This window comes from Chelonoidis abingdonii, chromosome 17 (assembly GCF_003597395.2).
Source record: "Chelonoidis abingdonii isolate Lonesome George chromosome 17, CheloAbing_2.0, whole genome shotgun sequence".
NCBI classification, from domain to species: domain Eukaryota; kingdom Metazoa; phylum Chordata; order Testudines; family Testudinidae; genus Chelonoidis; species Chelonoidis abingdonii.
The window spans coordinates 34,378,001-34,391,680 of record NC_133785.1 but is presented as its reverse complement, the minus strand read 5'-3'; the positions used below and the strand labels follow the sequence as shown (position 1 = coordinate 34,391,680).

Sequence of the window (13,680 nt, the reverse complement as noted above, 5' to 3'; positions counted from 1 at the left end):
CTATTGTAGACAGACACACTTGGAAAGGGGAGAAAGTGTGTTCTTTTCCATTCTGTTAAGTAATATTGCTGTTACTCTGAGGGCAGGTATTTTCCCATAAATATTCTCGTGCTGATGTCAGTGCAGTTATCGATTCACTGATATCTGGTTTTATTTGATTGAATATTTACTTCATGAAGCAACACTCACCCCCAACATATACTCCATAGACCCACCTCCCCTATGGCAAGAAACTCTGTATGATTTGTTTTAACCTCCTGCATTTTATTAATGCTCCTTGTATGTGCATTACTCAAAGTTCCCATTCCCTTCAGTGGCAATTTTTTCTGGGTAAGGAGTGCAGAACTGGGCTCTGAAGAATCTTTCAGGTGCATTGTAATTGAAGATATAACACTATTCCAGTATGGATGCCTGCCTTTCAAGCATCTTTCCATAAATTAATTCTCTTGGGTCTCATTTTGTGTATCCCTTGAGGATCTGAGGTAACAGCTGCTTGTATGACAGGTTTCTATAGCTGTACTTTAAACAAACAGAAACACAGAGAAAGTACCTAAAATATCTTTAATGTTATGGAATCAAATAGAACTGCTCCATTGGACCATAGTGCATAGCCAAGTATATTTAAATAATTCATTAATATGTTAGCTTCTTCAAACGTGAGACGTTTTTTGTTTGTTTTTTTCCTTTCTATGTGTGCTTCAGAAGACTTTTCCAGAAATGTTGAGTTCCATGGTTAAGAGTTCTACTGTTATGTTTTTTTCATGTGAACAAAGATTAGTCCTTCATGGTCCTAAACTCAATTCATGTGAATGACTTACAGGCATTACCTACCAATAAATAGGAGATTAGCTGCGGCTTGTATATTTCCTGATCAGTTCACATTTTTTCAGATGGCTCATTGTTATTCTGTTTCCTTTAACGATGGGACATTCTAATGAGTTTGCCATCTGACATACATCTGCTTCCTGTTAGACAATGCCTTCATTCTTTTAGAGCTGCTAAACTCATCTGTTATCCTGAAAGATTTTTTATCTGTGCCTTAAAAACAGCATGTACAAGTTGATGGTGGAATATTTATTTTCATTGTTCATTTTTTGGGTATGCTGCTTTTCAAGAACAAATAACAAAACAGACTTATTTTGACAATGGATGCTGTGGGGCTATTCATTTGGGAGGGGGGAGGAGAGAGTCTGCTAGAGTATTTGGATATTTGGGGTGCAATCAATCCTCCTCCTATTGAAGTCAGATTGGGAGCAGGATCAAGTCTTGGGTTTGTGAAGGTTAACATCCTATGCAAGTTATCTATGTAACCTCAGTCAATTTCTGTAAAGCTGCTTTGCCCTCCCATCAAAATATCAGGGTGGAGTGGGGGAGAGTGAGAATTTTAAGGCTGTTCATCCCATCTCTATGATGAAAGTACCTTAAATAAAACAATGGTCCCTAACACTGTCAGTGAAAGGTTAAAGCATTCTACACTCATTACAAGGATCTCGGTTAGCTGTCTCTCTCGTATTTAAGTTGTATATCTGCCTCAGTGCTTCTCTTCTCCCCACCTGTTGCGGGCAGGCATATATCTGTACTGGAGCTCTCACATATTTCCCCTTCATTTTTCAACACTGTCTTCCATAAAGAGACTGTATTTTTATTAATCATCCTTCTACCAGAAGAGGACTGGATGAGGATTTCCCTTTGTAACTTATCAGCAGTGGTTTTTAAAAGAAAACCGCACCCATTTTATGCAGTTTTCCAATATAGCTTAAAAGATAAGTGTGTAATAGAGGTTCTCAACCAAATTAAACCACACTTTGCCACATAGAGTGTTTAATTTGTCAAAAGACTTTACAGATGCCAGCTAATGAATCTTCAAAACACCCATGTAGGACAGATCGTGAGTAATATTAATTTGATGATGGAGAAACTGACTGCAGAGAGATGCAGTGGTTTCCCTGTGGTTGTAGAGAGAGTCTGTCAGAGCCAGGAATTTAATTGAGGAGTTCTTGTATCCTTGTCTTGTGCATAGAGCACAAGATTGCATCCCTTTTCCTGGCTTAAACAGTTACAAAGGTTAACATTAATGGTTCGAAAAACAGAGTTACAAATTGCCTTGGGTAGGTTTCTTGTGTAAGCATCAACTAGAGTCTGGCTCGTAGTATTAATCCTCTGTAAAAATGAATGTTGGCAATATTGATATTGGTATTTTTACCACCGTGTCATCTAGAGTTGCCCACCATCACCCATATTAACGATAGTGCCATTGTGCTACAGCAGTGGTGGAAGAATTTCCAAAGATCATCAGGGTACATGCCCCCTTGGTGTTTTACCCTGGCTGGACCATGGCTGCTAATTATAGTTCTAATGCTGCACAGCCTTGCCTATGCTGACTGGCCCAGTTGTGTTGGAAATCACTGCAATGGGACCTGTGTTTAAACGTGTGCTTTAGAAGATGGGGCCCTGGGGGAGTTCTCAATCTCTGGCCATGGTTGCCACTTGCTTTATTGTCTTTGTTGGAAACCTTTGTTTCTAAGCGCATCAATATTTATTAACTGAGACTTCACTCATTTATTTACCAGTGTTCTCTCACCACACTAAATCCTTTCATCTCTAAAAACTGCAGTAAGGACATCTACAGTTTGACAGCCTTTCGGTCATGCTTAAAATTACAAATTACTTTTGTTAGGTTTCTTGTGGAGTCTGCAATGCATCAACTGGAGCCTCGCAAGCAGGGTTAATTGAATGTAAAAATGAATGTTGACAATGCTGGTTTTAAGGACGGTATGTCGAGTGGCTGTGCATTGCCGCTATGCACCATCACCTTCAATCAGGATGCTTTATACCACGCTGTATATAATCACATCTATTGCTGTGACCTGTGACATGGCCAAGTGAAAGGCTTACCTCATTTCATACTATCTTTTCAAATCCTATTATGGAAAAGTATATTTATAGGTGGAATGTCTGTTGATCATAATCTAGATGCATTGTGTAAGTGCGTGAAGGATTTTAAGAGGAGAAGACACTGAAACAGATTTACTATGATTATTAATTGAAATGTTTTGGTGTTAACTTCAGCCGAGAAACAGGGTTGTTTATATGACTGCAACTTGAACCTATCGTAAAAGAAGAACCATCTCGTGTAAAGGAGGCATTTTTCTTTTGAATACAGTCATGAACAAACAAAAAAAGGTTGTTTATTCAAAATGGAAGTTTACAGCTGTAATCTAGAAACAATTATGGAATATTTTCTGTCTTTTTCAAACTCTGAACTACAGTGTGTCTCTACACTGTTCTGCCATGATTAAAGTAGAGAAATAGGAAGATAAGACCAGTTTGACAACTGCTGCCCAGATATCACGGTGAGGGGCACCCTTCGCAAATATATGCTGTAGTACTGCAGTGATGAGTGGAAATGCCATGTGTACAAATGCCTTTAAGTGACACTGTTGGTGACACTTTTTCTAAAAGTGTTGGCTTAACTCTGCTCCCATTGAAGCCAATGGGAGTTCTTACCATTGACTTCAGTGGCAATAGAGTTACGAAAATATCCTATTCCTAATAAATACATGATAAACAGCTGCCAGCATTACCGTTGGAACAATGTGCCATAAAGGTATCACCGAGAGCAGTTTATGTGACTGATATCACAAGTCATGAGGGGCATGGCAAGAACAAGAAATCGTTGGATTCTGCGGATTTTGGGTCTTACTGCCCTTTTTTTGCAGAATGTAACCCACACGCCAGTGGGTTACATTCAAGCTGTTTAGCTTGAGCTATAGAGACTCATGTTTTCAGCTTTGGACATCCCTAGTAGAATCCCCAATGTTGGCCAAGATGGTGGCTGTCACATAAGTGGAGAGTCATCCTGGATTTCAGCTATTATGGGCCTCAGATGCTCGAGATGAACTACCTCTGTCCAAAGGAAGTATTTAACCCACCAGTGAGATTGTGTCCTGCTCTGTGCCTTGTTCACTGAGATCATGAGTTGGTTGAAGCTCTCAGCATGAAAACCTGGCACTCGAGCTGTAGAGACTCATGCATTCAGCTCTGGAGCTCCTTGGTTCAGTCTCTGGGTTACACAGAATTTAGGCTCTTCAAGTCTGGGTGGAGGCAAAGAAGAAATCAGGCCTTGCTGCAGAAGTAGGCTGCTCTGTAGCCATCAATACAGCCCCATGGGAGCAATAGATGTGCTGCTTCTCCACACTGACTTCCCAAGGAGCAAAGGCCCACCTTGCTTCCTAAGCCATTGAATTCTGTGGAGCTGCTCAGGTGCTTCACATTAACCACATGGCTCTGCTGAGTGGGAGCCCAAAAGAGTGAAAGAGTCCTGTGCAAGAAAACAAAGACCTTAACTCCTCTTTTAGGTGATTTTATTGTCTACGACGGCTGTTCTCATAGTATTTACTCTAGCATTTGTAAAAACAGAATTCCGAGAGCAAAGCCCCGCTGAATCAGACACACAGGCCTTGTCTACACTTGCAAGTTGCAGCGCTGGTGAGGGGGTTACAGCGCTGCAACTTAGCAGGTGTCTACACTTAAAAGCTCAGCCAGCGCTGCAACTCCCTGTTTGCAGCGCTGGCTGTACACCTGGGTCTGCTTCCGGTGTAGCGAGACCAGCGCTGGTGATGCAGCGCTGGTCATCAGGTGTGGACACTCACCAGCGTTTTTATTGGCCTCCAGGGTATTAGGACTTATCCCAGCATTCCTTTTCAAGACCTCTTCTGGTGAGCGGGTGCAAACTATAAGCCACTACGTAGAACTTAGAGCCACTGGGCCTCTCATGGGCTGCCAGAAAGATCCGTAGTCTTAAAATGCCCGCAGAATGTTAAAAAGATCATCGTCTGTTCTGGTTATGCTCACCGAGGGGAGAGAAGGTGACAAATAAATAGCGCTATAACCCTAGCAACAAATAGCCTTTCCATCGCACCACAAGGAACGTAGGCATATTATTGTGCTTCATATGCTCATGGAAGACAGCGCTCGAACGAGAGAGCAGGATCTATGGCAAATTCTAGGACTGTTGGGGAGACAGGTCAGAATCCCAGCTGCGATATATCAGGCCGCAGAAGATTATGGATATCTACGGCCAGCATATCACAAGATTCAATGCATATGAACAGGGGCTATGACTGTCGAGATGTTCTGTTCGTCTAGTGTAGGGCAGAGTGTAAAGGAGTTAGGAGTGCCCTAACTACCAAGATACAAAGTCCCAGCTCGATGGAAACCCCGTCGCTCGTGGAAGTGCTGCGCCACTGAACCTGCAGGGTTTCTACTATAAGGAGCACTAGGGATGACGGAGACTCTGTATGTTGGGGCGGGTGGATTGTTACACCCCACTGCCGAAATCCTAAGGATACCACTTTATCTTGGATCAGCTTTCACAGCTTCGGAAGACCTAGGGTCGAAGGGAACACAGAGGGTGATTCCCTCAGACTGCAGCCAGGAAGACTGTTTTCTACCGCAGAGAATAGCAAGCCAGTCGGCTGGGTGCTACGATGGAGATAGGACAGAAGGAGTCTGTTCCAGGTAGAAAGCTTTTATTACAAAGATGCAATTATGTTTTGGGAGCAGCGGGGGCTACTGCCTAGATTTGTGATAGTAGACTATTGGATTTGATAACTATCCACGTCGTGGTAATCTGCCTCTGTATATCTTTCAAAAGTTTTCAGCCAAGTCTGTGTGCAATGCCGCTTCAACCATAGTTTTATGGGAGAGAGAAACTCGTGTTCCTTGTCCCAGCCAGCGCTAATGCACGTCACGCGGCCGCATGGTGCCCTGAGATGGGTAGGGGGATCAATGGCCTACACACAGGGACTGCGTAGGACCAAGGAGCGGAAATCACATGAGCACTGCTAGAAGGGTCCCACTCCCTCGCAGATGACCCGAGCAGGGTCGAGAAATAATCCGGAAAGGTTACAATTCGGTGAATAAATGCAGAGGATATCTGTTAAGTGCTAATTTCCCTGCACCTGATCTTGCATATACGCACATGGTAAACATGGAAAGAGACGAGGTTTCAGCCCTGATAAACCCCACCCTGACGCCTTGAGGCCTGTGTGCACTTGATGCCTTTCTCTGAATTTTCCCCTGTACCTGCATTTAGCATAAAACAAACTGCCAAGGAGAAGCACATGCTAACAGGGATAAGGAGCAGGCCAGCTCGAAAAGCCCCCACCCTGGGCGACCCGATTGTGAGCGCATGGTGTGCAAGATAGCCTTCTCTGAATTTACCGCTGTACGCTGATCTTTGCATAACCGCCATGGCTACAGGAAACAAGGCAAGCCCTCAAAGACCTCTTACCCAACATGCACCATCCCGCGCGCCCTAGTAGCCAACCTTCCTTTCCACTGGGTTGCTTGCAAGTTGTTATTATCCTGTAGAAGAACTGCTAATCAGACCCACCAGTTTCCCCCATGTGATTGCGCAATATGGCTATTAAACTCAACCATGGTAGCATAATCGGATCTGCTGCAGTGGTCCGAGTGATGTAAATTATGTCACGACGAGTCTGAGAGAACGATGGTACAAACGCATACTCTTAAAAAACAAAGCTTCGCTTCATGGATTAACAGAAACCTTTTTTTGTTTGTTAGAAGTGACCTTACGAATACTTCGCCTGGACGCAACAGAGTAGTCTGAAAACGGCTACAGAAACTTAAGAAAGAAGCCTTCACTGGATAATCGAAGGAACAGCTTGTGAACGAGTAGCAGTTCATCGAATATATTTTCGCAGAACAGGAAAAGTTACAGCATGGCGGGAAAAACGTAGCATAAGAAGGTCGAGGCAGCAATAGAGAACCACGAATCGGCGCTAGGAGCCTCAGGAAGCGCCACATGCAGACGTCATCGCAGTCAATGAGTAGACATGCAAGGCAGAGCACTACCGTGGCTGCCGTCAGCCCCATCCCAAAACTCAGCACATCTGTGTGCCGCGACACTGTTGTCCCTCAAAACACCCATTTCTCAGCATCCCTGGTGCTGACACCGACCAACTGCCGCCCAAACACCCAAATACTGTGCACATCTCACATTCACATGAATATACTGCCGGAAATCACGAGAGACCGATTCCAATTTAGCCACTAAAAGCCGGCACCATACGGGTCATACAATCCATGCAGCATTTTAATCCTCAACCTGCAGGCAGGCCGCAGTGCCATAGCCATCAAGGAAGCAACATATTCTAGATGACCTGTGAAGTCGATATAAAATAGCTCCGCACTAGTTCAAAAACAGGAAAAGTGCGCGGCCCCCCTTCTTCGAGAGTCTGGCTTAATGTAAAGGACGTATGTTTAATAAGATTTCTGTCTTTAAAAGAGTCTTTTAATTATTACAAAAGACGTGTAACATAGGGGCTGTACGAGCGACGTGGAAAAATAGAACCTTGCAATCATGAAACCACTCGCTAAGGTGGCAACTGTTGTGTGGCCACCTAGCACTAGGCACTCCGCAGTTGGAGCGAGAGACCCAGCCAGACCAGTGTTAGTGTCTGGCCATTTCAGCGCTCTAATAAGTGGCTCCTTAACGGCATCCCTAATCCTTGAAGCATCTGGGCTGGCCTCTCTATGAAGCCTAATGCACTCATCATGGGCTGCCGCAAATTCAGACCTCGCAGGACGCTGAGACACCTCGGGAGGCCACAGTCGCTCACTGAAAAGGGTTCACCGCCTTCCTTTGGCAATCTACAAACATATTTATGTGATGAACCAGCAGAGCGCAGGTATTACATTGCGCTGGGATGCTGCTATCCAATCACCGTGTAGCTCTGTCCCAGTAGAGAGACTTTCTTCCATCTACACCGTATCCAACATCTGGCCAATAAAGCACACTCCACAGAGAGCAGTCTTTCTGTCACTCTTATGTGCTCAGCCTGTACGTTGAATCCGGTACCCTGCCCGGTGATCAAGCTCCCTGTATACGGTGACTTCATGAATGCTTCAAGGCGCTATGCCAACGAGGTGAACGGTCTGCGTGGAGGAAGGAGTGCAACAATTAGAGCAGTTCGCAACATCCACCGCACTAGTGATCTTACGGTCTCGAGTGAGAAAAAGTCCACTGTCCATAGCAAGCTCTCGATCAGGACCACCTGTCTTCCGAAAAGGATGCGCTCGCAAAGTCAATGCACTTTCCAGGCCATACCTGATGTAAAATGTCAGTGAAACGCCCAACGTTGGTGATCCACGATAAGCCGCCGAGCTAGGGACCATTGAGGGAAGATAGCACGGCTAGTTCCATTACGATTTGAGACTGTAACTCGGAGGCCAGGTATGGGGGTGGGTGCTCAGAGAGATCATTGGAGATAAATCGCTTGGGCGCGCAATGCCTATTGCCACACCTCACTAGCTTAGGACATCCCATTGGGGAAGAGTCCACGGACGTCAAAATGTCGCGGCACTATTCTGCCCGCAAGTCACGGTTACGTGCTGAACAAACTTAGTGGCTGACTAATGGGGCACCTGACTCCAATACTTGCATCACACACTACTTCCCACAGAAACGGTCGATCTGCTATTTTCCATCTGCACAACACTGAGTTAGTCGACCGAAGATCGGAACTACGCTGCTCTTGGAGTCTGACAGCTTCCAATACAGAAGCGTTGTGAGTAAGATCACGCCCACCGTTGTTGTCGGCACGCGTGGTCTCCACTGACACGGCGAGGCTCTCAGTCTTCGCTGTGCCGTGTAGTGGCCGCGGCAGAGAGATAGGATGGCGAGGCTCAGACCACACAGTGCCAGGGAAAGATGGACTATTTCGCCATCTCTAAGGCGCAGCACTGGCGCGGCTCCCCCCCACCATCCGGTCCTTACTAGTACAACATCAGCCACAGACTTGCTTAGACTGCCATTGGGTGATGCCGGAGAGTCCTCGGACTGCGAGGCTAGATGTTTGCCCGGATGACCCAAAGCGGAGCGTTTGTCCCCTGCGCAGAGGCAGCGTTCCGGTATAACATGTCTCAACCAGCAATTTAGTGTAGCCAGCATCTTTTCATCATCTGATGCGTCGACTCGTCACTTTCTGAGCATAAGGATAATGGTAGAGGTCAAATGTCCAGACGGAGAAGATGCTGAGCAGGAGTTCAGATCTGATCAGCAACATCCTAAGCAGCTCTGGAGCGCCGATCTTCCTGGAAATCACACGCAGTCAGAAGCACATATTGGCACCGGGTTCAACTGCGGCTCTGAACCATTTACGGAAGCGACTGATCACTGCCACATGGTACCGTTGAAACACGGAAGCGAACCTAGCTAACCTGCACATCGGTTGTCCCCTTCACCATCAGACCCACTTCAGCAGTCAAAATATGGGGATGGAGGTGCTACTGTCTGGGATATGCGGCCCCAAGATAGCACTCCTCACAACAGCGCTGCAACTGGTGCAAGTGTGGACACACTGCAGTGCTGGTCGCTGTCAGTGTGGACACACTGCAGCGCTGGCCGTACACAGCTGTACGACCACAGCTGTAACGGCCAGCGCTGCAAAACTGTCAGTGTAGACAAAGCCACAGAGAACCTGAATAAACAAACATGCGCTGCAGATTAGGAAGAACATCTGCAGTTTTTATATTGGTTTGAGAACACATGCCACATGATTTTTCATTTCTTATGCTTTTTAGGTTTTTAATATATTGCTAATAAAAGTTGGGAAAGGAAGGCACAGCTGGACTAGACATGCCAGGCCACCATTTAATTTCTGACTCAGAGGATGAGCAGAAGAGTAGTTTTATTGTATCCTAGTAGAGAATAAAGCCACATGCAAATTCCAGCCATGAACATCTGTTTCCTCTTTAGGTGGAAGAATTCTAGCATTTTGAAAGGGATTCCAGGTTTGAATAAAGGGCCTGGCTTTATTTATTTATTTTTTCTTTGCTGCTCCTTCAACATGCTACCCCTCCGTCTGACTGCTGAGTTTCTCTCTGGGTGTTGTCAGCTTGGGATTTAACATCACAGATTCATCAGCATCGAATGGGCAAATTTTGAAACTGTAGCCTGATAAAGTTTTATTTTATTGCTATGAGGGTATCAGTACTACTTCAATTTTCAATATTAATGCGTCCGTCTGGCAGCGTTTTTAACTTCCTCCTTACATTCATCTCACTTGCTGAAAGCGTCTCAGCTCTGAGGTGAAACATACCTGCAGTTTGATTTTAAAAGCGAGAGTTTGTTTTTCTGTTGCTGTTACTCTGGGCTGCAGCTGTTTTCAGTGTTGGTTTTTTAAAATCACTGGCTATCAAAATATAAAATCCTTTTTTTTAAATCCACCTAATTCAGGAGAATTAAGCAGATCTTTGAAAACAATAAAAATCTGCAATAAATTGGATATTGGACATTAAAAACTACAGCTCCCGAGTAACTAGCTATTGTGTCCATCTGTTAAACATTAGAATAATAATTTTATATATGTATGGGAGCTGCCCCTTTTTCGGGAGGAGGGGTGGGGTAGGATTTAATTCTATTGAATAAACAGTACAGTTATAGAACATCAAGCCAGACATGAGAACGGATACTGTCTGTCTATTTTATGTGAACATCAAATGAGAGATTTGGTGGAGCTAGCCAGAATTTCATATTTGCTGGCAGAAAGTTCTCCACATGTGTGGACCACATTTTCTTTGCTGTTTTAGGTTATTTCAGGCACAGATATCATTGCCTGGCTGGGTGTGATTCTGTTCTGTATCTGAAGGTTTTTGTAAGGAAAATAACAGCAAACGCAATCAAACCACAGTTCTTCAAGGGAAGAAGTGTCCCCAAAGTGAGGGGGTTTCTCACTTCAATTTCACTGTAAAAAGCTTGTGACAAGTATAATGAATTTCTCACTGTCTGAATTGCATGGTTAAAGAAAGTTATCTTTTTATATGTTAATCTACTCTGGTGCGCTCTGGTCTTTTTAAAGGCATGTTGCCCAGTAGATTGGGCCAGAATGTAGGTTTTGTTTTGAAAAGTTTCAGAACGTGTAATATTAGTATATCTCTGGGAAAGTTTAAAATTCTATTAAAACAGGATTTGTGAGGGCTGGGTGAGGATTTAAGCTCCAGTCAGCAAGCTCCTTCTCACAGGTGGATCCATGGGCCTGTGCAAACCCTGTTGACTCGCACCATGCAGAGTCTAAGCCCTAGACCACCTCCTGCCATTTTGGAAATCCATCTTGTGAGATGCATGAGGAAGTGAAAATGAGGATCAAAAGCAGGGCCGGCTCCAGCTTTTTTGCTGCCCCAAGCTGCGAAGCGAAAAAAAAAAAAAGATAAAGCCGATTGGCGACACTTCAGCGGCAGCTCAATCGCGCTGCTTCATTCTTCTGTGGCAATTCGGCGGCAGGTCCTTCACTCCCTCTCTTCCTCTTTGGTGGCACTTTGGTGGCAGCTCCAAGAGGAAAAGAGGGACTGAGAGACCCGCTGCCGAATTGCCACTGAAGACCTGGACCCCTTTCCATTGACTGCCCCAAGCACCTGCTTCCTTCGCTGGTGCCTGGAGCCGACCCTGATCAACAGTCAAACCTGATCTGACTTGTCCAAACTGAGAAGGATGCAGAAAGGAAACAGGCAACTCAAAGGGTGAAAATCAAATAGAAATTTTAAATTTCTTTCCATTTGCTTGAAATGCATCTAATTAGTAATAGAGATAAAACAAACCTTATTTTGAGAATGTCCCTTGTCTTCATGTTAACAGATTCCCCCCCTCTCCCCCCCCCCCCACACTCAGAGTACAATAGGAAGAAATTTGAGATTGTGTATGTGTTAGGAGGCCTGTTTTGTTTCGTATAAACTGAACTTAGTGCATTTCCTATTCTTCTCTTTTTTTAACAAATTGGAGCAAATATGATGGCTATTAGATCTCTTTCCTGGTGTAGATGATAGAAGGTTATGTCACTTTTGATTCTGCAGTGCAAGGAAATGATTCAGTTAACTCCCATTTGACAACAATGCAGCAGCATGTGGCTCTATATCTTCTCATAAATATATTACGAGGCATTTCTGTCAAATATCTGGACTTTGTCACCCAAAATCGAAAAGGAAATTTAAGTGCTATGCTAGAGTTTCAGGGCCCTGATAAATAAGAACCAGGTTTGACCTTTCTTTTGGGCCTTTGAGATGCCACAAGGGATAGTCCTCTGTTCAAGATGACAGACTTCCTCTGAGATTTCAGTTTGTCAGCTCAATGTACAGCATCAGCATTGATTTCATCTCACTGCCATTTCCTGCCTGAATAGATAACAAATTTTCTGTGGCAGGTGTCTGTCAAGCTAAGTTTTGCCTGGCAGATTAATGGAATAGGCTCATTTATTAATCATTAGTTGCAACACAATAAAACAAACTTTAACTCTTCTGATGTTGGATAAATGTAATGTTTAGGGGCCATTTCAAACTTCCATGTAATTTAGATTTAATAAGATTTACATCCCTCCACAATGAACGTTTCTAATAATCTACAGATACTTAAATTATACTACTGTATTTTCCACTGCATGCATCCTGTGAAGTGGACTGTAGCCCATGAAAGCTTATGGTCAAATAAATTTGTTAGTCTCTAAGGTGCCAAAAGTACTCCTGTTCTTTTTGCGGATACAGACTAACACGGCTGCTACTCTGAAACCTTAAATTATACTGTATCTTACTATATCATTCCATAGATTTAACAAGACAGCTATTGTCTATGTTAAATACTGGAAGCTTTTACAAGCTGAGGCTTGGCATTTTATCAGAAGTGGTGGTAATTTGTACTCCTCTGTCTCCAGCTGTTGTCTCTTTTTATACATAGAGTGAAAACTCTTTAGTGTAAGGACCATCTTTTTGTTCCGTGTTTGTGTCTGGTGCCTACCACAATTGGGTTGTGATCTGTGAGTTGGGCTCCTAGGTGCTACCAAAATACAAATATAGAAATATAACAATACGAAGTGTTGTTGTAGCTGTGTCTGTCCCAGGATACCAGAGTGACAGGGTGGGTGAGGTAATATCTTTTATTGACCCAACTTCTATTGGTGAGAGAGGCAAGCTTTCATGCTTACACAGTGCTGAAGAAGAACTCCGTGTAGCTTGAAAGCTTGTCTCTCTCACCAACAGATGTTGACCCAATAAAAGATATTACCTCACCCACCTTGTCGCTCTCAATAATAATAATAATAATTAATAAATAATTAATTATCCATTTTGGACAATAGAGACAATAAACTTGCAACCCTATTATGCCATTTTTAGCATCTCTTTAAGACACTAAGCGTTCCTTCACTTTCAGATAATTATATGTGACAGTGCATGTTATCCGACAGTTCCTCATCAAGCTGTGTTTGTGGCCTGAGTGGTGTCGTGCTTGAACCATCTTTATGGCTTCTTTGGCTAAAAGTCAAACTGAGAAATTCCCGGCACTAGATCATGCTAGTTATTGCTCTTACAGGCCACCCTAGTAACAAGACATTAACCTCTCAGCAGGGAACGTGATAAACAAAGTAAAACCTGCTTTAGTGAAACCAGTCCTCTAACAGCAGTGTACATAAAGTAATCCTTACAGATTTATAAATGTAATAAGCTACAGTTCACTGAGTGAACAATAACTGTTCCTAATTTAGCCAGCCAAGGAACATGCCAATCTAATTTGCTGTTGTCTTTTTTTTTCTTTACCCCCTCCAGATTCCTTTCTCTCTGGTGCAGTTTCCCCTTTGGGAGTCCTTAAAGGTAAGACCCATTAGTGTGTCA

The 13,680-nt window shown here is 43.8% G+C and overlaps 1 protein-coding gene across 3 annotated transcripts in view; it reads left to right on the top strand.

The window, feature by feature from the left end:
* SLC25A26 (solute carrier family 25 member 26) overlaps positions 1-13,680 on the top strand; it is a 142,548-nt gene that overhangs the window by 86,540 nt on the left and 42,328 nt on the right. For all 3 annotated transcript variants that reach the window (XM_032775759.2, XM_032775760.2, XM_032775761.2), the window contains one exon: positions 13,615-13,659. In XM_032775759.2, coding sequence (XP_032631650.1) covers positions 13,615-13,659 — 45 coding nt within the window. The remainder of the gene's footprint in view (positions 1-13,614; positions 13,660-13,680) is intronic.